At 48.2% G+C, this 25,851-nt stretch overlaps 2 protein-coding genes and 1 non-coding gene across 4 annotated transcripts in view; 2 read left to right on the top strand and 1 right to left on the bottom strand.

The window, feature by feature from the left end:
• The window catches only part of LOC143015328 (integrin alpha-11-like), a 19,683-nt gene extending 2,158 nt beyond the window's left edge, over positions 1–17,525 (top strand). Inside the window, exons 2-30 of one of the 2 annotated variants that reach the window (XM_076169293.1) lie at positions 2,143–2,254; positions 5,721–5,830; positions 5,972–6,063; positions 6,186–6,300; positions 6,384–6,511; positions 6,607–6,755; positions 6,889–7,033; positions 7,210–7,375; positions 7,487–7,557; positions 9,089–9,233; positions 9,380–9,528; positions 9,754–9,897; positions 9,973–10,176; positions 10,293–10,423; positions 10,540–10,712; positions 11,457–11,596; positions 11,745–11,855; positions 12,024–12,109; positions 12,352–12,556; positions 12,633–12,731; positions 13,200–13,276; positions 13,464–13,547; positions 13,682–13,796; positions 14,301–14,414; positions 14,538–14,624; positions 14,738–14,848; positions 14,966–15,055; positions 16,401–16,514; positions 16,620–17,525. In XM_076169293.1, the coding sequence (XP_076025408.1) occupies positions 2,143–2,254; positions 5,721–5,830; positions 5,972–6,063; positions 6,186–6,300; positions 6,384–6,511; positions 6,607–6,755; positions 6,889–7,033; positions 7,210–7,375; positions 7,487–7,557; positions 9,089–9,233; positions 9,380–9,528; positions 9,754–9,897; positions 9,973–10,176; positions 10,293–10,423; positions 10,540–10,712; positions 11,457–11,596; positions 11,745–11,855; positions 12,024–12,109; positions 12,352–12,556; positions 12,633–12,731; positions 13,200–13,276; positions 13,464–13,547; positions 13,682–13,796; positions 14,301–14,414; positions 14,538–14,624; positions 14,738–14,848; positions 14,966–15,055; positions 16,401–16,514; positions 16,620–16,700 (3,548 nt within the window). In that variant the 3' untranslated portion in view covers positions 16,701–17,525. Of the gene's footprint in view, positions 1–2,142; positions 2,255–5,720; positions 5,831–5,971; positions 6,064–6,185; positions 6,301–6,383; positions 6,512–6,606; positions 6,756–6,888; positions 7,034–7,209; positions 7,376–7,486; positions 7,558–9,088; positions 9,234–9,379; positions 9,529–9,753; positions 10,177–10,292; positions 10,424–10,539; positions 10,713–11,456; positions 11,597–11,744; positions 11,856–12,023; positions 12,110–12,351; positions 12,557–12,632; positions 12,732–13,199; positions 13,277–13,463; positions 13,548–13,681; positions 13,797–14,300; positions 14,415–14,537; positions 14,625–14,737; positions 14,849–14,965; positions 15,056–16,400; positions 16,515–16,619 lie in introns of both variants that reach the window. The other variant, XM_076169285.1, reaches the window with a different exon arrangement.
• On the top strand, positions 1,632–1,704 carry trnav-uac (transfer RNA valine (anticodon UAC)). Its single transcript has one exon. It is a non-coding gene; the product is annotated as a tRNA-Val (tRNA).
• A 1,688-nt stretch (positions 17,526–19,213) lies between the features above and the next one.
• On the bottom strand, positions 19,214–24,782 carry fem1b (fem-1 homolog b). The gene is made up of 2 exons (XM_076140537.1): positions 24,070–24,782; positions 19,214–22,536 (listed from the first exon to the last, which is right to left on the bottom strand). The coding sequence occupies exons 1-2, from the start codon at positions 24,315–24,317 to the stop codon at positions 20,901–20,903; spliced, it is 1,884 nt and encodes a 627-aa protein (XP_075996652.1). The 5' UTR covers positions 24,318–24,782; the 3' UTR covers positions 19,214–20,900.
• Between the last annotated feature and the right edge of the window lie 1,069 nt (positions 24,783–25,851).

Below are 25,851 nucleotides of genomic sequence, written 5' to 3'. Positions count from 1 at the left end.
TTCTGCACAGGAATCTGTTTTTGATGAAGCCATCGGCCAAAGACGCATGTGGAAAAATCAGCGAGCGACGAGCACGGAGAAAGGAAGGGGGAGAGTGAGGAATGTGGGGAACGTGCGGCGAGAGCCAGGCAGCGTCGTCCAGATCTGTCAGTTCACCTGGTGACGGCGCCGCTCGCTCTCTTCCTCTCCCTGGCTGCCATCAGACGGGAGCACATTCCTCACACCTTCAGGCCGCACAGCGTTTACCCATCAGCCCTCTCTCTCACTTTTGAAGCCATCGGCTGTCCAATTCATCAGCCGGCTGAGTTTCCTTCTGGTTTACACAGCTGGTGGACGAGGGCGCTGAGGAAACGGTGATGAGGTCATAGGGTCATATGGATGGCAGGGAGTCAGTGCCTGGCTCAAGGGCACTTCAGCAGAAACAGAGGAGGTTGTAGATGAACCTGAGGGATCCATGAGATCAGATTGATATGAAAGTGAAGCTCTGATCATCTGGCCCATGATGTCATTGCTCTGTTAGATTGAGACCAAACTGTGACTTGACTGAAGATCAAAAATGAATTTCGATGAAATGAGGTCATAGATGATGAGATCTGATGACATGAATAGCGATGAAATGAGTCAAAGATGAGAGGAGTTCAGGCGAGTTAAAATGGGATCAGAGGAATGAAGATTAGGGAAGGAGACGGGAAAGAAAACAGGATGAGAGAAGATCAGACTATAGCAGGATAAATCAGATATAACATGATGAAGAGCGGCAGCAGCAGGAAGCTGTGTGTGTGTGTGTGTGGTGCTATATGAGCAGTGACCGTGTGTATTTCTGCAGTCACACACTGCAGATTTGCTGAATAAACTCTGAGGTTCTCTGCTGATTTACTGGCTGGCATCTGCAGCTGTGAGCCTCCATGCAGGCTGGAGCTTCATCTGAGTGTGAAGAAGAGTGAAGAGGGAGAGAGACACAGATCCTCCAGCTCTTTCCAGGGATCCCAAACGTGAAGGGTGCAGAGAAATGTCATCAAATCAAATTAAACCTGTTCAGATTCTTCCACAAAACAGTGACTTCTTCTTTTGCTTCTACTTCTTCTTCTTCTTCTTCTTCAGTCTGTTTATTCCTGCTGCTGTTCAGTAGAAGGGCGTGTTTTCCTTCAGCTCTCATTATTCTTAATGTTCATCCTGTGGCACGTACGATTCCATGGAGAGATGGAATCATCTCGTTTCCTGCCATGACGTCATCCTCTCCCAGTCTCCTGTCAGGGCCTCCTCCTCTTCCTCCTCCTCCTCCCCCTCCTCTTCCTGCACGCTGACCTTCCTGATAACAGTTTTAATTGAAACCAGAGGAGCAACAATCAACTCATTTTTACAGAGAAGCAATTTTCTTCTTATGACTTATTTTCGCATATTTTTCGCATTATGACTTAAATATTGTATTAATATGTTTGTTTGTATTTTAAATACCGACTCTACAATGTTCCCCCATAAATCTTTGTAGAAGAATTTTACAAGTTAATAAAGTATAAGGATTCACCAAAATGTGACCTGAGATGATCCAGCATGAGATCAATATAAGTGATCAGGACTCTATGATCAGGAAGGACAGAACAGTAGAAACAGCTTCCATCCATTCATCTAAGGGTTCTATAGTGTAGTGGTCATCACGTCTGCTTTACACGCAGAAGGCCCTGGGTTCAATCCCCAGTGGAACCAAGTGTTGCTTTTTGAGAATTTCCCCATTGTGGGACGAATAAAGAATCTTATCTTATCTCATAGCAGAGAAAGCTGAGGAAGTCCTCTGGTCCTCTGGTCCTCACGTCCCGAGTCGTGCTCCTTGTCTCTGTCACGTCTCCCCTCCTCAGTCTCCTCGTCATATATGAGACTAAGTCCCAAAGTCTGTTTCCGCTCCAGTTTGCTGACAAGCTTCTTATCACCACAGAATCCACCTGAAGCCAGAACCAAAACCTCTTCCTTTGTTCCACCATATTTGTTTGTTTGTTGAACTTTGAACGTTTCCATTTCACGTCACACACTCATGTTCAACACTGACTTCCTGTTTGGATGTTCTGCAGCCTGAGTAAACCATCTCACAGGGCTTTGGTTGATCACTTGCACGTTGGATCACTTGTTTGTTGATCTTCTGCGTTTCAGATCTTCACCTCTGCTTCAACTTTGACACAAAGAACTCCAAGATCATCTGGGGCTCTGAGGAGACGCAGTTTGGCTACACGGTGCAGCAGCATGAGGCGGCAGGGCGACAGTGGTGAGGATTCAAACTCATTCTCTCATTTCTTTATCACATGAACACAGTCAGGAGAAGCAGAAGGCCTGGGTCCAGCTCCTCTCCTGCTGCCTTCAGGTAAACACAGAGGAGCTCTCTGGTGCTGCTCAGTTGGCGGATTTACGATCTGTCGGAGCAGAAGGTTTCATTCCTGGGAACGTCGCTCTGAGAAACGTATGAAGTAATGTCTCCCAGGAAAGTTGGTTGGCGTCCTCCTGCGCTGTCAGTGAGTCACCTTGGATCAGTCAGTCAGTCGATTCTGGACTGACATGTTTTCCACCGATGTGCCTGACAAGTGGAACATACCTGCAGAGCCGCTGGATGTTATTTATACACAGCGCTCCTCTTCTGGTCTGCTGCTTGTTCATCTTTGAGTTTCCAACCTGCTGTCAGTCCCTCAAACATCTGCAGCAAGACACATTTAAAGCTCCACGGCGATAAATAGTCAAATCTATACAATGACGACATCATCAGGAGACGACCAGGTGGCGCCATATCCAAATAAAAAATGATAAATTGAGATCCAAATAGTAAAACTGAGATTGAAGAGATTTGGGGGAGAAATCAAACTTGGCAAAGTGGGACGAAGTGACATGAGATGAGATGAATGAGGTCCATCAAAGTCAGTCTGGATTCAATCAGCCAATCAGGTTCGACTCAAACGGGGGCCAAAGCTCTTGATCCTTGAGTGTGTAGAGCCTGAGCCTCCAGGCCTTTGTTGTGGTTGTTGTAGTTGTTGTTGTTGTTGTGGTGCGGTTCAGCGAGCAGGTGAAAACGTGCATCATCAACATTCCCAGTCCTCCTGCACTTTTAAACCTGGAATAGCCGGCAGCCCTTAGTAGTGAATTCCTCGCTGTCTTCCAGGATTACAGAATCTGGCTGCCTTTGATGTTTGCAGGTAAATAAATGGAAAGTATGTGCGTCCGTCTCTCGACCGGTCTGTCCTGCGTCCCCCGGCAGCACGGCGGAGCTGGAAACTATGCGGTTGCGGTTTGTTGCTCCCCAGCCTCCCTCTGGGAAGCCCATCACTCCGCCTGTGTGTGTGTGTGTTTATACAGGGGGGGTTGACGTCGTTATTCTGCTGGGTTGTTTTTCTTTGCAGCCTGGTCACATTTAGGTCTCAGGTGTTTGGCTGATGTTGTTGTTCAGGGGGATTAGCAAAGGAGGGATAAATCTCAGTAATCTCTCAGTCCTTCCCGTCACCGTGGCGATCCTCAGCGATTCTCAGGTGTTTGTGTCGTGAAAGTGACACCTCGACCATTTTACTAAATGGACTGATTTTTGTACAGGGCTGCCATGGGACTCAAACCCAAGACCTTCCTGCTCTGCTGTTGGGTCACCAGATTAATCACTGCACCGCACAGACAAGACAGAGCTGCTGCCAGACAACTGGGTCAGAGGTCAAAACTGATCCCCACATGTGGCAAAGGCACACACACACACACACACACGTGGGGGAAAACCATTAGAATCCTTCAGCAAAACACCAAACACAACACCACCGCTCACAATCACAACTCGCAAGCAGCGTCAATGTGTGTGTGTGTGTGTGTGTGTGTGTGTGTGTGTGTGTGTGTGTGTGCGTGAGATGAAAGTTTAGATGAACAATCTCAAACTATGTGATTTGTACATCTGTCTTCATGCAACGATAAAAATGATGATGATGATGAAGATGATGAAGATGATGATGATGAGCCTCTGACCGAGGAAGACCTCTGGTGAAGGCCTCAGCAAGCATCTGTGAGTGCTTGTTTAGTCTGGATGAAGATGTTGGTGTGTTGGGCTCAGAGGTCAAACCCGTTGACCCATGTTGACCCCTGTCACACTGGAGGTCAGAGCGCCGCGCTGGTTGTGTACAGAGCAGAGGAAGAGCGTTTATAGAGCATGTTAGCGTTCACGCTGCGATCTCAGTGTGACAGTCTGAGTGACGGATTAGGTTTGGTCTGCCTGTGGGTTTGAGGCTCTACACACACACACAGACACAAACACATACACACCATTACAGTTAGCTTTAGCAGTGTTGTTATGAATTCCTGAACTCTTTACATTACTGATCGCCCTGGCAACAGGACTGTTACTGTTTCACACAGCATGAGGTTAATGCACCTTCACCGCTCACACAGCAGCACAGCTACATGTTTGTTTGACCTGCCAGCCGCTCGTAGCCCCTCCCCCTCCCCCGCCCCTTCACCGGGGGCAGCGTACACATGTTGCACATCTGCACATCTCACAACACAAAGCTAACAAATCCATAAGAGTCACATAAAATAAACCATCGCATAGTACGTTATGAAAAAGAAAAGAAAAATGGTTTAACATAATATAATGATTATAATAATAAATAAATAAAATAGAATCGTCCGTGGGCCCCTGCAGGCCTGTGGGCACCCTGGGCCTCTGTGAGTCCCTGTGAGTCCCTGTGAGTGCCTGTGAGCCCCTGCAGGCCTGTGGGCACCCTGGGCCTCTGTGAGTCGCTGTGAGTCCCTGTGAGTGCCTGTGAGCCCCTGCAGGCCTGTGGGCACCCTGGGCCTCTGTGAGTCCCTGTGAGTCCCTGTGAGTGCCTGTGAGCCCCTGCAGGCCTGTGGGCTGAGTCAGTGAGAAGTTTGGGATGTGGTTTGTCAGCGCAGATCTGCACCCGTTTGATGTGGATGGGCGACGCATTAGCAGACGGAGGCTTTGAGCTCCACTGCAGCATCTCCTCTGGAATGTGACTCAGCCTCTTTCCCAGAAGTGCAGCCAGGCCACATGTGGGGGGTGTTTACGCCCTGTAACACTCACAACCTGCCCGCTGTGTGACACTGTAGCAGCCAGGATCCACGTTAAACAGGAGGTGCTCCTGTTTAACGCTCCTGATCGCTCCGGCTGCTGCTGCTGCTGCAAACCAGGACGAGAGGCGAAGCTCCAAGTGCAGGATGGGAAACTGAATGAGCCCTGAAGCTCAATCATCTGTAAGTGGTGTGATGTTTATGATATGAAGGGTCGAGTGGATGTTTCACACTTGAAGTCAAGAATCAAACCACAGTGAAAGCATGATTTAGAGTCGGCACATTTACGGGAAAAATGGTTCAAATTCCCCCCAAAAGTCAGATGGTGGAAATGTAGGCGATGGAGCTGGGAATCCATCTTATTTTCATTTTACTTCCTGCTCTTGATCCTTATTTGCTGCTGACATCATTTTTCTGTTTCTTTGGCTGTTTGGACTGCTCCATAATGAAACATCACAAAAGATCAGGCAAGAGGGTGAAACTGCTCTTTGACTTTCTAAAATCCATCAGGCTTTGTGTTCTTCTTCATCCTCGTCTTCTGCCTTTCACATCATGAACCGCTTCTGTATTAAATGTTCCCGTTGAGTGTGTGTGTTTAGTTCCCTGTGTTGGTCATCAAAGTGCAGAGCCTGCAGCCATGTTGTGCCTTTGATTGTGTCAGCCAGGTGCTTGTGTCTCTGCAGGTTGTTGGTCGGAGCCCCCTTTGAATTCACAGGAAAGCAGCAGACTGGCGATGTGTTCAAGTGCCCTCTGGACACCAGCAACTCCACTAACTGCACCAGACTCAACCTGGGTGAGAACTGACTCACCACGTCTGGCAAAGGCAAAGCGGCGTGGGAAAAAACACACACACACACACACACACACACACACACACACACACACACACACACACACACACACAGATCAAATGTGTTTTCTTTGGCCTTGGCAGGGAAACTTTCTCTGGACAACGTTTCAGAGCGGAAAGATAAGATGAAGCTGGGAATGACGCTGACCTCTAACCCCAGAGACAACAGCTTTGTGGTGAGCGACAACTAAACTCACTCACACACTCAGAACATTATTCTGGATCATATGTTCCACTCCTGATCTTCATACCTGCTGCTCGTGTGTGTGTGTGTGTGTGTGTGTGTGTGTGTCCTCAGGCCTGTGGTCCACTCTGGTCCCATGAGTGTGGAAGCTCCCTGTACAGCACCGGAATCTGCACCAGGGTCACCAAGAACTTCAGAGCGTCTCACACCATCGCACCAGCCCTGCAGAGTAATCGTCCATCTGTTCATCTATCCATCCTTCCATCCATCCATCTGGTTATCTATGTGTTTACTCTTTTATCTATCTTCCAGGATGTGAGACGTTCATGGACATTGTGATTGTTCTGGATGGTTCTAACTCCATCTATCCTTGGTATGAGGTCCAACATTTCCTCATCAACGTCCTGCAGAAGTTCTACATCGGCCCAGGTCAGACACAGGTCGGTCCATCGCAGCGTCTCTACCACACACTGCTGTCTTCAGGCCTGCAGTATCTGTCTCACCAGGGTGTCCCGGGGTTTGTGTCTGGCTGCAGGTGGGCGTGGTTCAGTATGGCACCACGGTGGTCCATGAGTTCAGCTTGGGCGAGTACCAGACGGTGGAGGACGTGGTGGGAGCTGCCAGGAGCATCGACCAGCGGGGCGGCGAGGAGACGAGGACAGCGCTGGGCATCAATGTGGCGCGGTACGACAAGACGTGGTCTCTCAGAAGACATGAGGGAAAGAGTGTAACCAAAACAATGAGTTTGTGCCAGGATGAAGTATAAATCAAAGCGTCTAACTAAACAGCAGGTAGAAATAAAGACTCCTGTTCGCAGCTCAGAGGCGTTCCGTCGCGGCGGCCGACCCGGAGCTAAGAAGGTGATGCTCGTGATCACAGACGGAGAATCTCACGACAGTCCCCAGCTGGTGGAGGCCATGGCCGACAGCGAGCGAGACAACATCACCACGTACGCCATCGCTGTAAGTCCCTCACTCACAGAACCTCCCATGTCCTCTGATGACAAGTAGGGACTGTCACTGTCCCCCTTCCTGTCCGTCCTGGTTGCCCAGCTCGGCGCCCCTCCATGGACAGTCTGGGTAGTGATCTTCTTTCATGGCGCCTGTGTGAGCGTCTCCTCCTGCTCTGTCCTCTCCAGGTCCTGGGTTACTACAACCGGCGTAGAATCAACCCTGAAGCCTTCCTGAAGGAAATCAAATTCATCGCAAGTGACCCGGACGAGGATCACTTCTTCAATGTGACGGACGAGTCGGCGCTGAAGGACATCGTGGACGCTCTGGGAGAGAGGATCTTCTCTCTGGAAGGTCTGCAAAGCACCACATTGATGCATTTGCACATCGATATGTAAAGATTCGTCATAGTTGGATGTGAATGCAGCCTGTGTGAACCCTGTGGTCGTCTCTGTGTTTGGTCAGGAACCAGCAGTCAGGGTCGAGGCTTCGGCCTGCAGATGGCCCAGGCCGGCTTCTCCTCACATATCGTCAAGGTGAGCAGCTCATATTTACACATATATAATGTATATAAGAGGCTTATCTGTCCCCTAGTGGCACAAGCTAACAAGATCTTGATGTTTCTATATGAGGCATAATTATAATGATGTTTTCAGTATAATGACAAACTGAGGCTGCTCATCTTCTCCTAGCTTCACTCTGCCTCACTGCCTTCATGGTTGTAGTTCAAAAGCATTCTGGGAAACTCAGTCCATTGCTAAGTAAAGGAAAGTGGCTCAGCTGACGTGTTGAGGATCTTGAACCCAGCTTGGATCCCAGTTTGGATCTCTCCTGTAGAACTTTACTACAGAGGAAGCGGCTCGAGAAATATCTTTTATGTTTATCGAGGGAAGATCTGCATTTGTAGCCTGTTGAAGTGAATTCCAGTCTGAAAATGGTGTCGTGGAAACTTTCTATGTGTAACACAGAGCAGATGGTTTTCCTGAACATCAAGCTGCCAGCTAAACTCTCAGACTGTAATAAATGCAGGAGCACGCGCCAAAATGCACACCAACACATGGATTCAACATGTACACACACACACACGCACTATCGCAGACACACGTGTGCGTTTGTGCACAGTCATGCATGCACAGGTACACAAAGAATGCCTGAGTTTGTTTTCGGGAGTAAGCGGTAGAATGTGAAATCGGTGGAGTGATGTGGAAAACAGATGCAAGGTTTGGGCTCGGAGCAGGAATCTGTCCTGATCTCACCGTCAGGATAACATAAGATCTGAATCACACACTCTCAGTCAGTCCACCTGCAGGCCAGAAAGCTTGGGAGCGCAGCAGACGCCAAGGATTCAGTCACTGCTATGCTCCTCACCGTCCTCAGACACAAAGGACTCCACGCTCATCCACCCTGAGGACTGCTGAGCTTCATCCCAAGCAGATTATCAGCCTGTTTCCAAGTCAAACACACGTCTGAAGGATGATTGTGTTGCTTTTGGTCTGTAGCTTCTGAAATATCAATTCATTATATAAGAGATCAGTGTGAGTGCCAACGATGATCTCCCTGATCTACGGAAGACAACAAGCAGGTATGGTTACATGAATGTGACAACAGAAGAAGAGATGAGTTAGGAGGTAAGAACTCAGAGGCTCCATGCTCTCAAAGCCATAGTAGCTTCGTCCAATCTTACGACATGATCATGGAGACACAGGCCAGGTCAAAACAGTCTAAATCAGGCTAATCTGAGCTAAAAGAGGTCTTGGCTGATATTAGCCTGATTATCTTGGCTGCAAATAGACATGTCAACATATACATCTCTCCATCAGAGTTTCTTAAGGAGATTTGCCGCACTTCCTGAAGCTGCACGTTGAGTGATGCAGTCCGACCTGAAGAGAAAGAAGCTGAAGACAAACAAGGATGGATGATGAAAGGAGATGGAGATCATGAAATTCTTAGTTGCCTGGAAAAGGTTGACATGCAGAGAGTTCTCGTAGCAGAACGCTGATAGTTCAATCAAAGTTATCCAACATCGTCCAAACAGCTACTCTACATAAACTCCTGTTTGTGTCTCAGGACGGCGTGCTGCTCGGAGCTGTGGGCGCCTACGACTGGAACGGTGCCGTGCTGAAGGAAACTAAACACGGGAAAGTTGTCCCGCCCAAATCCTCCTATCAGGATGAGTTTCCAGAGGAGCTGAAGAACCATGGCGCCTATCTGGGTACAAACATCTGAGTCACTGCTCGCTCATAATGATTTAATGCTGCACTCATAAAAAATCTGCTCAGGAGGCCAAAGATGAAAACCGTACAGAGAACTAGAGTGAGAACTAGAGCGTTGGTTTAGAGTGTTTCTTTCTCATATTAGGTTACTCTGTGGGTTCGGTGGTTTCGTCTCGAGGCTCTCAGCTCTACGTGGCCGGAGCGCCGAGGTTCAACCACACCGGAAAGGTCATCGTCTTCACGCTGAAGAACAATGGAAACCTGACCATCCTGCAGGCTCTGCTGGGAGAGCAGGTCCTCCCTCACACACACACACACACACACACACACACACACACACACACAAACACACACACATACACACACACACACACACACACAAAGTCACATTATATAAGATTAATCTTCCTGGACAGGGATGGAATTTTGGAAAAAAGCACAAAACCCCAAAGAAAACAAGTTTGGTTGAAACTACTGTGTGTATTGGATTGATATTTTATAATTGTGTTTGTGTCCCAGATCGGGTCGTATTTTGGCAGTGAGCTTCTATCGATGGACGTAGACGGTGACGGACACACTGACGTCCTCCTGGTAGCGGCCCCCATGTTCTACAGCCAGGGCTGGGAGAGAGGGAAGGTCTACATCTACACCATTACGCCACAGGTGACCGACACAACAGAAGTGACTGAAGCCAGAGTGAGTGGAAGCAAACTAAACTGCTCCTCCGTCTTTCTCCAGGCTTCATTCGTGCTGCAGGGGGCACTGGAGATTTCTGAACGGTCTCAAAACGCCAGATTTGGTTCGGCTTTAGCTCAGCTACCTGACATGAATGCCGACGGCTTCGGGGAGCTGGTGGTGGGAGCGCCACTGGAGGACAACCACCAGGGGGCAATCTACATATACTATGGGAAGGACAAAACCATCCAAAGCCAATACAGACAGGTAATGAAGACACGGAGGAGTAAATGCCCCGCCCATCTTGTGAAATGCTTGAACTGAAACTTTTTCTCCTGCCTTTTTGTCTCTGTACCTGTCTGTGTATCTGTCTCTCTGCTCAGCGTCTGTCTGCACCCAGTCTGTCTACAGGTCTGCAGTATTTCGGTCGGAGTCTTCACGGCGTGCTGGATGTTAATGCAGACGGTCTGGTTGACCTCACAGTGGGAGCTCTGGGAGCTGCTGTCATCATCTGGTTAGATATTGAAAAAACACAGTTTAAATGTCCTTGTGTGTGATATTCCATCTGTGTATGAGTAAAGTGGGAGGTTGTCTATAACAGCAGGTGTAACTGACCTGTTCCTCCTGCAGGTCCCGTGGTGTCGTCAGGATTCAAGCTAAGCTGACCTTTGAACCAGAGAAGATCAACATCTTCAACAAAGACTGTCGGCGAGGAGGGAAGGAGGTCACCTGCATGTCTGTGATCGTCTGTTTGAGCCTGGACACCAGAACCAACGCCAAGATGGACACCGGGAGGGATGTAGGTAGGTGGGACGTCAGTGAGGACACAAACATCTGAGCTCCGATGCAGTTAGAAGGAGGAATCACACATTCGTCCATTCCTTCTTTTCCTTAATTTTCTTGAATGGAATTGAACATTGGTCGGTTGCAGGCTGGTTGATCATCTCTGAGTAAATAAAAGGGAAACCGCATGTCCTGCCAGCTGTGTAGATGTTACCTTCAGAAGTGTCCAGATGTTTGTGGTTTGTAAACGTCTCTAGGTGGAAAGTCGCTGTCTTTCCCTCGCTGCAGCTGATTCCCCACCGAGCTTAGTGAAGCTGCTGTCGTGTCTCTGTGTAATGGGCTGCAGATGTGCGGGCCGACCCAGTGGAAACCTCGCTAACATGTTAAACCCTGCCAGTTAAAGAGTGTCACTCTCCCTCCCTCCATACCTTCATCTCTCTTTGCTGTCTCCCATCATCTCCATACCCCCTCTGTCATCTGGACCGGATTACACTGAGACACGTAAATGTAAACGTACATGCTTGTTAATAAATCACATTGGTTCAGCTCAGTAGGAGTCTCAGGTACAAGCTACTTTGGAATATTTAAGGGTTCAGAAGAAAGAGAACGTGTCTCACAAAACGCTGCATGTTTCCTTCAAACAGCCCTCAACCCCTACGGAACTACCAGACCAGTTTTTTATTTCTCGATTATTTCTGATTTACTTTCTTCTCATCACCCCCCTCCTCCTCCTCTTCCTCCCCCTCCTCCTCCTCCTCTCCTAGCTGTGTGGTACAGTGTGGGGTTGGACGAGAAGCGTTTCCCTCCGCGGGCCGTTCTGGATGGGCCGGACAGACAGCAGCCCAGGAGTCTCTCTCTGCAGCCCGGACGGCAGCACTGCCAGCACCTGGGCTTCTTTGTGCAGGTCACACACCCAAAACACACACAAACGCATACTTCTGTCCTGCTGCCCTGTAACCAAAAGGTCATGGGTCTGATTCCCAGTCAGATGAAAGGAAGAGTCCCTCAACACACACACAGATTGTAACTGACTGTTTCTCTGGTCGCTGCAGGAGACGACAGATTATGGTCGTCCCATTGCGGTTGTCTTGGAGACGGGGTTACAGAACATGGATGAGGGTCCCGTGTTGGACCCAGACTGGCCGAGTACCCAGAGGACAGAGGTGAGAGCTTGTGTGGACGTCCAGGTGCTTTAGACTCTTAGGACTCATATTTGCATCACTACACTCAGTAAGTCCATTTACATGAGGGGTTGGTTTAGGCAAACTGGAGCTGCGTTTGTTTCTGGGGCCTCTTCAGACTAACAGAACGGTCTCTGTCTCTTCTCTCAGCTTCCCTTCTGGAACGGCTGTGAACAGGAAGAGAGCTGTGTCCCCGACCTGGTTCTCCACAGCCACACCGACCTCTTGGACGTTCAGTGAGTTTGAGTGCTTTCATTCACTAGCTGAGCAGTGAGTGAGAAGAAAATCACCGTCTTTGCTTTGTCTGTCACTTTCTCCCCTGCAGGGTTTCTCCAGTCATGAAAAACAGAATCCTGGCTATGGTTCTTGAATTAGATTAAACTCTTTGTATATGTAATCACAAATACGTTGTGCAATGTAAAACAAGGATGAAAAACTATTTTGTAGTCACAGACCATTTCTGTTTCTTCACATGAAGGCACTTCTGCAGCTCGACAGACAGCAGCACCTGGTCTCTGTGTCACCACCAGGTGGCGTTGGAGGGCTCTGCGTGGGTGGTGGAGGCGGGACGGAGGAGGATGGTGGTGTTTGCTCGGCTGGAGAATCAAGGCGAGAACGCTTACGGCGCCTCCATCAGCATCTCCACCTCCCCAAACCTCCTCTTCTCCAGCCTCATCGTCAAGGTGACATAACCTGGTTTCACTCAATCACGTCTGGATTTAACGCTGACTCAGCAGGCTCCTCCTCCTTTCTCCACAGGACCAATCAGATATCCAAATTGAGTGCTACTCTGCAGACAGATCAGCCAACCAGAGGACCTGTAACATCAGCACGCCATTCATGAGGTCCTTATCTCAGGTACAGGAGACGACTACATACTGTACATACAAACATACATACACACATTAAACATCAACCACATACAGTCCAACATCTCACGTCCCAGGAATCCTGAACATATTTAGTGAAGCAGTTAATCAGTCAGTGAAGGCAGCATTAAACCTTCATGTATCACACAGCTGCTCCACCACTGGCTGTGATTAGACGGAGCAGGAATCTGCTTCCAGTGACGACCGTCGTCTTAAAGGTTCATTAGTCTAATGGTCGTCCCTACAAACGTGATCACGGCGCCGCCCCCTGCTCTAAGGACCCCCGGGGGCGGACTTCACAGATGCCTGTCTGGATAAAGTCTGGTTTATGAGTCCAGACCGAAGTGCAGGTTACTGCCAGGTTCCTTCTGAACAAGACTTGAAGATCTGCTGCTGGATCAGGTGGGCGGGGCCAGAGGAACTCTTCTTGATACCAAACTTCTGTGTTCCTGTCCAGGTTTCTTTCCACCTGGAGTTTGAGTTCAGTCGGTTTCTTTTCTTGGACCAAGTGCGGGTCGTCATGGAAACCAGCAGGTAAGCAGAGAACGATATGGAAATATCACTTTTACTCACACACACACGCTTGCTGTACAATGGAGGTCATTCTGGCAGTCACCTTTGCATCTAATACACACACACACATCATATATATTCACATATCACATATATCTTTGTGTGTGTGTGATCTTTGTGTGTGTGTGTACGCTTGCGTTTTGAGCAGCGACGGGGAGGAGGGATATCCAGACGACAACATCAATGACATCTTGCTCCCGCTGAAGTACCAAGCGGACCTCCTCTTCACACGGTGAGACAAATGCTGCAAACATCACAGACCATCTTCATGTTCATAATAATCCTCTCTGTGCTTAACAGCACAGCAGAGGCACTTCGTAGTTTAATGTGGCCAAAGTGTGATGACTGTTTGTGTAATTTCACCAGAGATCCTAATACTCCTCGCTTTGAGATCAGAGCCAACGCTGCCTCCTCCTCCTCCTCATCTTCATCCTCTCCATCCAGAGACCAACCGGACACGACCTTCAACCTGACATACAGCGTGAGATGCAGAAACAGAGTGACTTTGTTAAAAAAAGACTATTATGTACAAGAAAGCACAGAGGGAAAATGTTTAACAACAGTAACAGAGCAGCATGAATGGTTGTCTATGGCTCAGAACTGATTTAAAAAATGTAATAACTTTAAAACTCTGATCCAGATCTGCCTCAGGATCTACTATAACATCCCACCTCCTTTCATTACATTACATTACATTACGATCATTTAGCAGACGCTTTTATCCAAAGCGACTTCCAATAAGTGCGTTCAACAAAGAAATCGTAAGCGCATTTCCTTCCAAAACCAACAGCTAAGAGCATAACCAGAGCTAGAGTAGAAGTGCAATTAGTTTAGGTACCAAGATGAATGAGAAAAAAAAGGACAGATTAGAAAGGACAAATAAGAATTCATTTAATTTATTCATCCCATTTCACATAAAGATCATAAAAATCTCTCATCTCTCGTTGCATTTGTTTGTTTTTGTCTTCGTTTGTTTGGTGAGCAGATCCAGAACCTGGGTGTCTTCTTGGTGCACCACGTTCTGTTCAAGGCTGATATTTGGGCCTTAACCAGGAAAGGAAACCAGCTGGTGAACATCACAGATTACATCATCGAGCAGGTAAGTGTACCACAGCTTGTTGTTGTCAGATTCAGGACTGAAGATGAAGATTAAATTCAGTTGGTAGGTAGCCTCATTAGGTCAGGTGTTACCGTCTACCTCCTGTCTTCCTCCTCCTCTCAGCAGGGGGCCGGGTCTCACTGCATCCTGCCTCCAAACAGAACAGCCAATCAGGTTACAGCTGAGGATCTGTCTCACCTCCCACTGCTGGTAAGACGGGATATCACACAGTGAGATAAGACAAGATAAGATAAGATAGAACCAATCCAAGTTCATTGTGTGTGTGTGTGTGTGTGTGTGTGTGTGTGTGTGTGTGTGTGTAGAACCACAGTAACAGCGTTAGCATGGTGGTCCAGTGCAGACTGACCCTGCCGGCCTCCAGAGAGGTGAAGGTGACGCTGCGGGGAAAACTTCTGCTCCCTGCTCTGCTCACGGTGAGTCCACTGTAGTCTTCAGGAAGATCACACTGCCCTCTAATGGATCTATTGGCTCTCCTTGGTCTTAATGAGCCTGTGGACTTAGACCAGACTATGATCTGTTTCCTCTGGCAGGTCAGCTTCAGATCTTTACAGTTGCTGACTGCTGCCTCCATTCAGCTGGGACCGTCCATGTTCCTGCTGGGGGAGCGACCCGTTAGACAGGTAAGGGTTCACAGCCCAGAGACCTACAGACCCAGCCAGGTTAGGGTTGTTAACAGAAGCTGGAAATAAAAAGAAGTGAGACACAAAAACTCGATTGCATGAAAAATGACTCACTACAAAACTAAATGTTGGAAACAAAAACAGTTGTTTCCATCTTTGACTCTTCGAATGTAAAACCCAACGTCCTGCTGTCTGTGGTCCATATGTGCCGACCCTCCAGCCGCCCCTCCTCTAATGCTGGGGTTCACTGTTCTTACCTCCAGTCAAAATTACTTCCTCATTTGTCGTCTTTCTACATCTGAACATCCACATCTGGCTGAAATAAAAGTTGATATTTTTAGAAGTCCTCCATATTTCACAGCAGCTTCTGCTCAGGCTGACTTCAGGTCAGGAACATGACTGAACTCATCTGCCCCCACATTCACGATACTCATTCAGACACTGGAATAGAATTGGGTAAGGATGAAACAAAATGTGAAAATCAATGTAATAAAAATAAACTGAGGTAAAATGACCTGGCTGCGTACACACACAGCTACACACACAGCTACACACACAGCTGCAGATGAGCCCAAATACCTGAACTGAACCAAACTTATCATAAATCCCGAGCAGGATGTTGATGGACGATGATGAACAGACAAACACACTTGGTCGTATCTGTAATAGAGCTGCTGCCATCCGCTGGCACAGAGGTGTATTACACTCCGTAACGCTTCATCACTGTGTTGAAAAGATGTGCAGTAGGTTTAGGTCATCCAATCAATCAATCAAGCAATCATGTAACGACAACAGAAGAACAGGAATACCCAACATTACAATCCATGAGAATAATGTCATTTAAACAGAAAAATACAACATTTATGGCTCGTGACTGGACTTACTACTTTGCTGACGTCAGACTCAGCATGACATCATCAGAAATCTCAGTTTGGACTTTGAACCCGAGGACTTGTGACTTGACTCAGTGAGACTTGTGTTGTCAATCAGACCATCGCTTCCCGGATCTGCCTCTCAGTGAGTCGAGCTGCAGATGGTGATGAAGACGAAGAGACCGGACATGAATTTGACTCCATGGGCAGCAGGAGTCAGCACTCACAATCATAAACACAATCAACTGTCTCCTCTCATATCGCAGTGTCTCTCGCTGTATTGTGAGTTTGTGTTGAGTTCAAACCGCATATAAAAGCCTACAAAGTGTTTTTAGGTCACAAACCTGATTTACGTCCCTTGTCGTTGCCGTCCTCAGATAAAGCGTCTGAAGTCAGAAACCAGCAGAATAAATTAAAATCTGTTAGTGGATTGTGGGGAAAATGTGTGATATCTGATAATAAAACCTCTGCAGATAATCCTGGAGGTGAGGAAGGAGGAAGATTACGTCCTCCCTGTGTGGATTATACTGGGAAGCTCACTGGGGGGCCTGCTGCTGCTGGCTTTACTGGTGCTGGGCCTGTGGAAGGTACACGCACGCACACACACACACACAGACACACACCATGCATACTAGGGGGGTGCATTCATCCGTTCATACAGTACGGTCCCTTTCGGTGTGTTTTCTTTGCAGCTCGGCTTCTTTAACAGACGGAGGCGGCAGGAAGAGGAGGAGCAGCCCGTAGCCAATGGGAACACAGCAGAGGAGCTATAATGGCGACCGCAGACGTTGGCTGCATTCAGTTTCTCACCGACATGTTGGCTGTCGCACTCGTCTACACGCATGAGGACAGATGAAGTTGAGTCAGTGTGTTTGTTAGCCAGAGCCAAGATTATGAGATGATGAGGAGCACCTGAACGCACCACAATCCTCCACCTGTCACTCATGGACCCCGATGCCCTGGTCAACCAATTACAGCCACGCCCCAAAGTACCAGCCAATCAGCCGTGCCAAGAGGGACCACACCTTCACCGTCGACCAATCTGCATCTTGAGAACTCCATCCAGCGGTGACAGAACTGAAATAAAGACGATTGTTGTTCCGACACCAACGGGGCTGCAGATTCTGTTGCACAAAACGAAGGAAAGTTCACAGAAACAAGCTCCTCCTCCTCCTGTGGTGTGAGCGGCACTGAAGTGTGGATAATTCAATAAGCCATGCCACCATTACCTGCTCAGCCACGCCCTCTGTTACCAAGCCACGCCTCCTTTCTACTGGCCAACCAATGTAAAGCGATCAGCCTGTAACACCAGACTACCTAGGACGGCTCCTCTTCATATCTTCCTTCTTTATGTAAACTTGATCATGTAAATGCATCTTCATTCCAGATTTATATCTGAAGCACTTTTGTTGTATAGAGACAAACTTGAACTTTTTTGTAAATATCCGTCTGAATTAATGAATGTTAATAGAAATCGTCAAGTTCTTGGTTCCATCTGTGGACGTTCGTTACCTGTGGAAGTGTTTGGCATGTTTGACACTCGATTCAATCCTGATTTACAGATGGTCGGAGGTATTAAATCCTACGGTTTAATGTGACGTCTGTGTGCTGTTGTTCTTCACATTCATGACTCAGTATTCTGCGTGATGACAGTAAATTGGGTGAGCATCAAAAACAAGCTCAAGTTTATAGTGAGACTGGAACTGGAAGTTTAGTCTCTTGGCAGCTGATGAGGCTCCAATGAAACAATCTCAGTTTAAGTAAAGTTCAGGTTTTTAAAGCTTTTAAGTCGTGAACCAAGGCTTCAGAAAGTTTCATGTCCCATGTTCCATCCCTGCTCGTCAACGCTGAACACTCAGTAACTTCTCAGCCTTTCATCTTCAGCGATCAGGCAGCTCTGCCGTCTCTCTGTGGGGAAACAAAGAGCTGCTGCCTCATTACCAATCAGCTGCAGCCGTTATACTGTGACTGCAGACAGCTGAAAAAAAGATGAAATGCATCTCTAGTGACAAGAACTTCTGCCTGGTGAGTAAATAATGGATCGTCTTTGACTTAACTGTGAGAAGAAGCTTTGACTGGTGCTTTCATGTTTCCATGGCGACTTCACTCACATTCTTCTGCTGCCTGGTGGAATACTCATCTCCAAACTTTAATATCCAGGATCTACATTTTGAATAGGAAGTCTTACAGAGGTCAAACCCTTCTCGGGAGGCTGGTAGATCCTCTCTGCAGTTTGTCTTGTATCTGCAGGTTGGGGGCTTTACCATGGAGGCTGGTGGAGTTTAATCAGACCTCAGGAGAGCCCCCCTAATCCTGCCAACCCAATCTGCAAAGCTGCTAGACGCTTCACTTCAATTTACCTCAAACATGACACAAAGATTCTCTCAGCTTAAAGGATAGGTTTCCTTTTTTTAAACCCCATTACAGCATTGATAGTAATCCGTCCTAAACGCTCCTTTCTGGCAAACTGCCTTCACATCCGAAGCTCCCAGGCAAACTTCATGGGAACTCAGAGGCAAAGTCACGAGGCTGTGAGACTCCAGAACTACCTCCAATCTCTCTAATCTACATCTCTATAGAATGAGAATTGAACCTTTGGGGGTTTTTTTCTGCCTTTTTCCTTCGGACAGCAACATATTCTGAGTTGTCCAATGCGTTGTGTCTGGACTCAGATTAAGGTCAAATCGAGTCCATCAGGAGAGGAAACGCATGCAAAGATGATAACGAATAAATCGCCTTATAATCTTAACTCTGGGTTTGTTACCTGGGTGAAGCTTAATTTGGTCCAAATGTATCAAACTGAACATAATAAGCCTGGAAATGAAAGATGAACTTGATGTAAACTTTAATGTTAATAGGAGGAAAACCACAAGCGATATTAACCCTGGGATAACATTCGTCACGTCTGTCGCCAGGTTGAACCAGCAGCAACTCACTGGGAGAAAAAGAACCCATTGATTCTGAGATTAAACTGAGAATCCAGAAAGAAATTGCAGTAAAAATTTCAACGTTGCCGAATTCTGAAAAACGGTCAAACTTCTCAGATGAAGGACTTTGGACTTTGGTTTCGTCGATGTTTCACGGGATCGCCGATGAAGAATCTCTGCTCAGACAAATGAAGAATCTCCTCAATTCATTCTGGTGAAATTTGGTAACATTATTTTAACCCTTTAATGTTCACAGGCAGAGAAAATCTGCAAAACAAATCATTGGTTTAAAAAATAAAAATAAAATAAAATACATGTCGTCTCTCCAAACAATCATTTAGGTTTTTTTTGGGACCGTCCTTACAGTTTTTGAACTCGCAACCTCTGCCCAGTCGCTGAGATTTGCTCAAGAACCACGTTGATGCAGGAAAAGGTAGAAACTCCTTGTGTTGAATTTTGTGCATAAACCTGATCGACATAGAGAAATTCTTCTTCTTCAAAACTAAACATGATCAAAACATAAACAGCCATGAAATACATAAATACATAAATAAATCTTTGAGAGAGAACTTATGATTTAGGGTCCAGGTGAGATTTGATGATCAGTTTCTTCCACAGAGGCCAGATAGAAAATATGAATAAAGTGATCACTCATTATGCGTTCATGTCACAATTCTTTTTTTTTTTAAGGTCGGTAACTTTACCACGTGTTGACATTTCAAATGTTTGGTTAATCGGATTTCTTTTTCATTGATTACACAACTTTTGTCCACATTTTGCTGCGTTGCTGTGAGTGGGCGCGTGCAAGCTCACCTCCAACAAAGTCACCGAGTAGCAGCAGAACAGGAGGCGGCGCCCCCTGCTGGGCTTCTTTTTTTTTTGGGGTACAGCTCACTTCAACTGAGCCACAGCCTGCTCTCACACAGGTCCGCTTAGTCTGCATGCATTCTTCTCCGACAAGCGAGACCGAAGGTGAAACCGCGATCTGCCCGTGGTGGAGGGAACTATTAAAGGGTTAAATAAGATATAAAATAAGTTTAAATTCTGAGACACCTGTTCAACCGACCGCAGCTCCGACCGCGCACACACACATTCATGACACGCCCTCTTTTCTTACACATGATTTTTCACCTTAACCCAAGCACGCACTTTAAAATCAACCCTTTAAAACTATGAAATAAAAACATGATCTGAAGAATAAACTCTGTCCAGCAGTTTGATCTCGGTCCTTTAACTCTTTATCTGCCTTCACTCGGGGGTTTGTCACTGCTTCACTGGGGAGGAGCGACAAAAAGCACAAACGTGGGGAAACAAATCTCTCTCTCTCTCTCTCTCTCTCACACACACACACACACACACACACGCACACACACACGCACACGCACACGCACACGCGCACACGCACACACGCACACACGCTTTGTGACATGAGCATAAGGCGAAAGGAATTGGCAGCGTGATGACGTCGTTGCGAGCGAGGTGAGACCGCCAACGATGACGTGCGCGTTTTCACGAGTAGGTTAATCGTTTAGTTAAGTTAATGGCAAAGCACTGAGGCCAAACAGACACATTAGAGAGGCAGAACCACTTTGGCTCATCATTCTTTTTAAATTCTGATGTTTTGGATCAAATAATCAATTAACTGACTAAATGTTGGAGTAATGGCCTGCAAATCAGCTGGAGACACACACACACACACACACACACACACACACACACACACACACACACACACACACACACACACACACACACACACACACACACACACACACACACACACACACACACACACACACACACACACACACACACACACACACACACACACACACACACACACACACACACACACACACACAGTAAAGAAGAGAAACTTGGCTGCTGGTAGCAATTAATACTTAAAACAGAACCTCCACCCCCCAGTTTATAAAAACGCTTGTTAAGTGTTTGGAGCTGAGCGCCGTCGCCCTCAGCACCGATGGGATTTGTTAGAAAATTGTACGAAATTCCTTAGAAAGAACATCTGAGTCCAGTCCGCTGCTCTCAGTGGAACTCCACAAACTCCTCCAGGGTCTTGGGGATCTGGTTGCGGTAGGTGATCTGGTGCTGCCGGACGGCTCGGGCCGCCAGGCACTTGAGGCTCATCCTCATCTGGGTCTTCAGCAGGATCTCTGACACGCCCGTGGTGCTCTTGTCCAGCGGCGTCTTCTTCTGTTTGTTGGTCATGTCCGTGTGAGCGCCGGCCTCCACCAGGCTGATGATGATGGCGTGCAGCGTGAGGAAGTCGCTGATGGGCCGGTTGTACTGCACGATGACGTGCAGCGGCGTGTTGCCCTCGTTGTCCACGGCGTTGACCTGGGCGCCGCAGTCCAACAGCAGCTTGGTGACCTGAGTGTTGGGGAAGCTGCAGACGTCGTTGGTGTGAAAGTCGTCCACCGGCGTGTTGGAGCTGATGGCCAGGTGGAGGAGCGACGCCCCCTCCCGTGAGCGAGGGTCCAGCTGTATGAGGTCGTAGATATGCTTGTTAATGCGGGCGCGCTCCTCCTCGCCACACGTGGTCTTGGTGGAGATGCAGGCCAAGTACAGAAAGGTGAAGACGTTTGACTCGTAGTTGTCCATGGCCTGCGGCAGCTCGAACTCTGCCGCCGCCTCCACCCGGGCCATGCTGCGCTGGATCTCCAGCACGCTGCAGCTCAGCACCTGCTCCACGGCGGGGGCCGACACCTGCTCCTTCAGGTGGACCATCTGGGAGAAAACCTGCGCAAAGCGTAACAGGTCCTTGTGCGTGTTCCTGTTTCCTTTCTGCCGCAGACGGAGCGCGTGCAGCCACAGCTTGATGCATTGTTCAAACTCCATGTTGTCGGCGTAGACGGCACCGCGGTAGATGATGGGGTGAGACACGTCGATGTTGTCAGATCCCAGGATTCGCTCCCGGATCATCAGACCCTCCATGTGCAGAGCGTCCCGGTTTGTCTGGACGGCCTCCAGCTCCCGCGGCGTTCGGCACTCGCTGCGCCCCCCGTACGCCTCGATGGCCGGCAGCAGCTCTTTGGCGATGACGCTCTCTGGGTCCTGGTAGCGCTCCGTCATGGCGAGGTGCAGGTAGTGGTACGTCTTCAGGATGTCGTAGTTTTCACGATCGTTGGCAAACGAGGCGCCCAGCAGTTCCAAGGCCTCGATGCGGCTGCGCGGGTCACAGTCGGCGTGCGCCAGCAGAAGCTCGACGACGTCGGCTTTGCAGCTCTCTGCCGCCACCTTCAGCGGCGTCATGCCGTGTCCGTTCACGACCATGGCGGCCTGGCAGCGCACCAGCTCCTGCACTATCTCCAGGTGTCCGGCTTCTGCTGCAAAGTGCAGGGCCGTGGCCCCGCAGTGGGCCTTCACGTTGGCGTCGGCCCCCTGCTCCAGCAGGAACTTCACCACGTCGGCGTGGCCCTTGTACGCGGCGATCATCAGGCAGGTGTTGTTGTACTTGTTGGTGATGCTGATGTCGGCGTTGTGCTCCACCAGGTAGCGGACGATGTCCAGCCGCCCGTCGAAGCAGGCGGCCCGCAGAGGGGTGGAGTTAGTGATGGTGGTGTGGTTGACGTTTGCGTGGTGACTGACCAACAGGCGCACCACCTCAAAGTGTCCGGCGCCCGCCGAGCACCACAGCGCCGTGGCTCCATCGATGACGTAGCTGCAGGACGGACAGACAGGACAGGTCAGGACCAAAGAGAAGACAGGAAACAGCAGCAAACTTATTATGAACGCAGCAGAGCGGCAAAGCCTGAGCACTGAAAACCACACAGACATTATAAAGTCTACTTTTGTTCACATTTTATTTTTTACAGAAACAGTGATGTCACTTTGGTCAGGACACACTGAGGCCATCAGCTTCATGAACACGTTGCAGCTTTCTTGCTCTTACAGAAACCAGTGAAGCAGCTGATGTGGCGTCCGTGTGTGGGCGTGGCCAACCAGTCACACCAGCTGATGGTTTCGGTCTTTAGATAAAACTTCACATCGTTGGATATTCGCCTCTCTGTTGTGTGTGTGTGTGTGTGTGTGTGTGTGTGTGTGTGTGTGTGTGTGTGTGTGTGTGTGTGTGTGTGTGTGTGTGTGTGTGTGTGTGTTTCTACCAACAACATGCAAGTCGTTGATCAGATTTTAAACACAAAGCCTCTGTAGGTGTGAAGACGCCCTCGCATACTGAGAGGAGGAGGAGCCTCTCTGGGTGGGGGGGGCGCTTGTTGATGACCTGTGTCTCTTTTGTTCAAGGGAACACAGAGATCATGAAGTGATGACGATGAAGGACAGTGTCTGATTTGCCTTTGTGTCCCTAACAGAGGCAGCAGATCCTCGCTGGTTTGTGCTGCTGCTCCTTTGACATCATCGCCTCAGGGGAAGTTGTTATGGTGCACATCGTTTTCTTATGACGTCATGGGGACAAACAGCTCCCGATTTCGGTTTACCGACAATTATTGGCGTAGCGGAGAACTACCAGAGTGTGCAGAGGGCATTTTCTGTGTAGATGTGTGGAGTTTGAGATGTAGCAGTCAGGACAACAATTAGGTTTTGGTGATAAAGGGGACAGGAGAGACGCAGAGAGGACGCCCGTCTCCTCAGGGCGGGAGGCGGAGCTCCTCTAGAGGCTCAGCCTGAGGCCAATCACACTCCGGCTGTTAGATCATGACCTCTGCAAACGAATCCATACATCACAGCACAGACGAGTTCTTAACTATCCTGTCTGACCTCACAGATTCATCTAAAGATTGATTAGAAGATCAAGAAAACAATCAATTAAAGGCCACAGAACTATGTTAAGAGCAGCTCATGGAAAAGAACTACAGATCAGAGGAGATCAGCAGCCTCTCTCTCTCTCTCTGTGACCTCCACAACGCCATGAACCATTGGATGAACCTGTCCTGTGTGAGACTGTTTGTCAGCCACACTTAAAACACTGAGCTGTGCTGATGCTCTGATGTATGGCAGGTACATTACCCCTTAATGTGTATAGATTGGATCATAGTTTGATTCAGGCATGTTTGAATCCTGGTCACATCATTAAAGTATTAAACTACCTGCATTACGGCTAAACTGGTGAATGACAGCTGTGTCTCTTAAAGTAAACAAAGCAGAAACTCCACATCACACAACACTCTGGTGTGTGTCCAGTGTCTCGCCACACACACACACACACACTACAAAGGTGTCAAGCCCGTCCACTCACCCGTCAAACCGAACCGTGCCCGTCTGTTCCGTGTCAACCCTGTAGTGGTCCAGGAGGAGCCGGACCACCTTGTCGTGTCCGTTCCGGGCTGCGATGATGAGCGGCGTGGACCTCTGGCCGGCCAGCTGAGTCACGTAGCTGAGCAGGTACTGGGTGTCGGCCTCCGAGTGGTTGAGCAGCAGCGCGGCCAGTGTCAGGACTCGACCCTCGCTGGCCGCCTTGTACACGTAGCCGGCCAGAGACTCCATGTGAGCCCCGCAGGGAGCCGGATCCTCCGCGCACCTCGCAACCGACGCCCACAGTCTGCGCTGCACCGCGAGCCGCCTCCCATTAAACTGTTGAAACCCCCCGGGGCTCACATGAAAAAAGTGGGACCTCGCATATAAACGGCAGAGAAACAGGTTGCCTGGTTACGGTTTGCGCGTTAATGTCCCCAAAAACCGAGCGGCGGCTTTGTGTGTTTGTATGTCTGTGCCCGGACGTCAGCTGAGCAGCTAGCCGGTTAGCCCTTCAGCTAATGTTCACAAACTGGTAGAAAAGCGATCGTTTGTACGTTTAGGTTCAATAAAAATTCAACTATATGCTTGTATTTAGTCATAACATTGCGCTATGGGGATTCAGCTTTCTCAAAAAACGCGACAAATTATTAAAAACCCCATAAGAAAACAAACACTTACACCTTATGCTAACCAGTGACTCGCCGGAAGTATAGCCTCCACCTAATGCCTCCGACTCAGACTGGGACCTCCTGCTCAGACACACAAGGTTCCGCTCAGCTCATTAAAGCGCCAACCCACGTTTGACTGCGTAACCAATAAGTATAAGTAAATGTATAATACATAAACAGAAGCAGAAAAGAGAAATATAAAGAACAACAATAACAACCACGAGAGCCAAGAGATGCTGTGCAATATCATTATTTATTTATGTGTCTGAGGTAACAAGATCTTTTTATTTCTTTATTTAGAAAACAAAACTTGTTAAGTGACAGACTCAAAGCTGGGGGCATAAAGCTCAAGGATGTCTCAATGATCATGAATGTTCTTGTCTTGTTTTCTTTTGTATTACCTTTAACTCACCTCTCCTCTCATTTCAGAGATTTCACTTCCTGCTCTTGTGCGTTTCCCACTTGTGTGATTGTCTGCCCCGCCCTGATTAGTTTCACCTGTCCATGATTACTCTTCCTCATACCACATGTCACTCAATCAGTTGCATTCCTCTCCCCAGCGTCACACTCTGCCTCTTCTGTTACTATTGAGTTTAATAATAGTATAGATTCTCTAATAGAATAGAGAATATAAAGACTGTTCTCCTACCTTATTCATGCATTTGCCTGCCTTTGAGTCCTCACCCTAACGTTCCACTAGTTCCCCTTGACCGGATGGGCACTGCTGTGCGTGTGTTCAGATGTGGGTGTGTTTGTGAGGTCATGGAAATTCTAACCGGTAACCAAAATCATGATTTTTTTACGAGGTAATTTTCAAAGGATTTCAATCTGCAAAACTCAATGAGCTTCGCTTCTTTCCAGACAGAGAACATCACTCACCCCAGACCAGTCTATTGAAGACAAAGCACTAACCTCGGGTTGATTTCACTCCTGGAGTCCTCATCAGGGGCCTGATTTACAACTCTTATGTACACAGAGAATGGGCCCTGAAACTTACTTATGTCTCTCTACGCAAACATTGGCATTTATAAGGACAAACTAAGTGACAATGTCCACACCGATGCAGCCAGTCTGATCCATGTTTACACACATTTTGGAGACAGGCGGATCTGGCG

The sequence above is a fragment of the Genypterus blacodes genome, unplaced genomic scaffold, assembly GCF_046128005.1.
Source record: "Genypterus blacodes isolate CSIRO-AG114 ecotype Tasmania unplaced genomic scaffold, CSIRO-AGI_Gbla_v1 ptg000015l_1, whole genome shotgun sequence".
NCBI lineage: Eukaryota > Metazoa > Chordata > Actinopteri > Ophidiiformes > Ophidiidae > Genypterus > Genypterus blacodes.
Note: the sequence above shows the minus strand (reverse complement) of the source record. Positions and strands in the feature narration are given on the sequence as shown.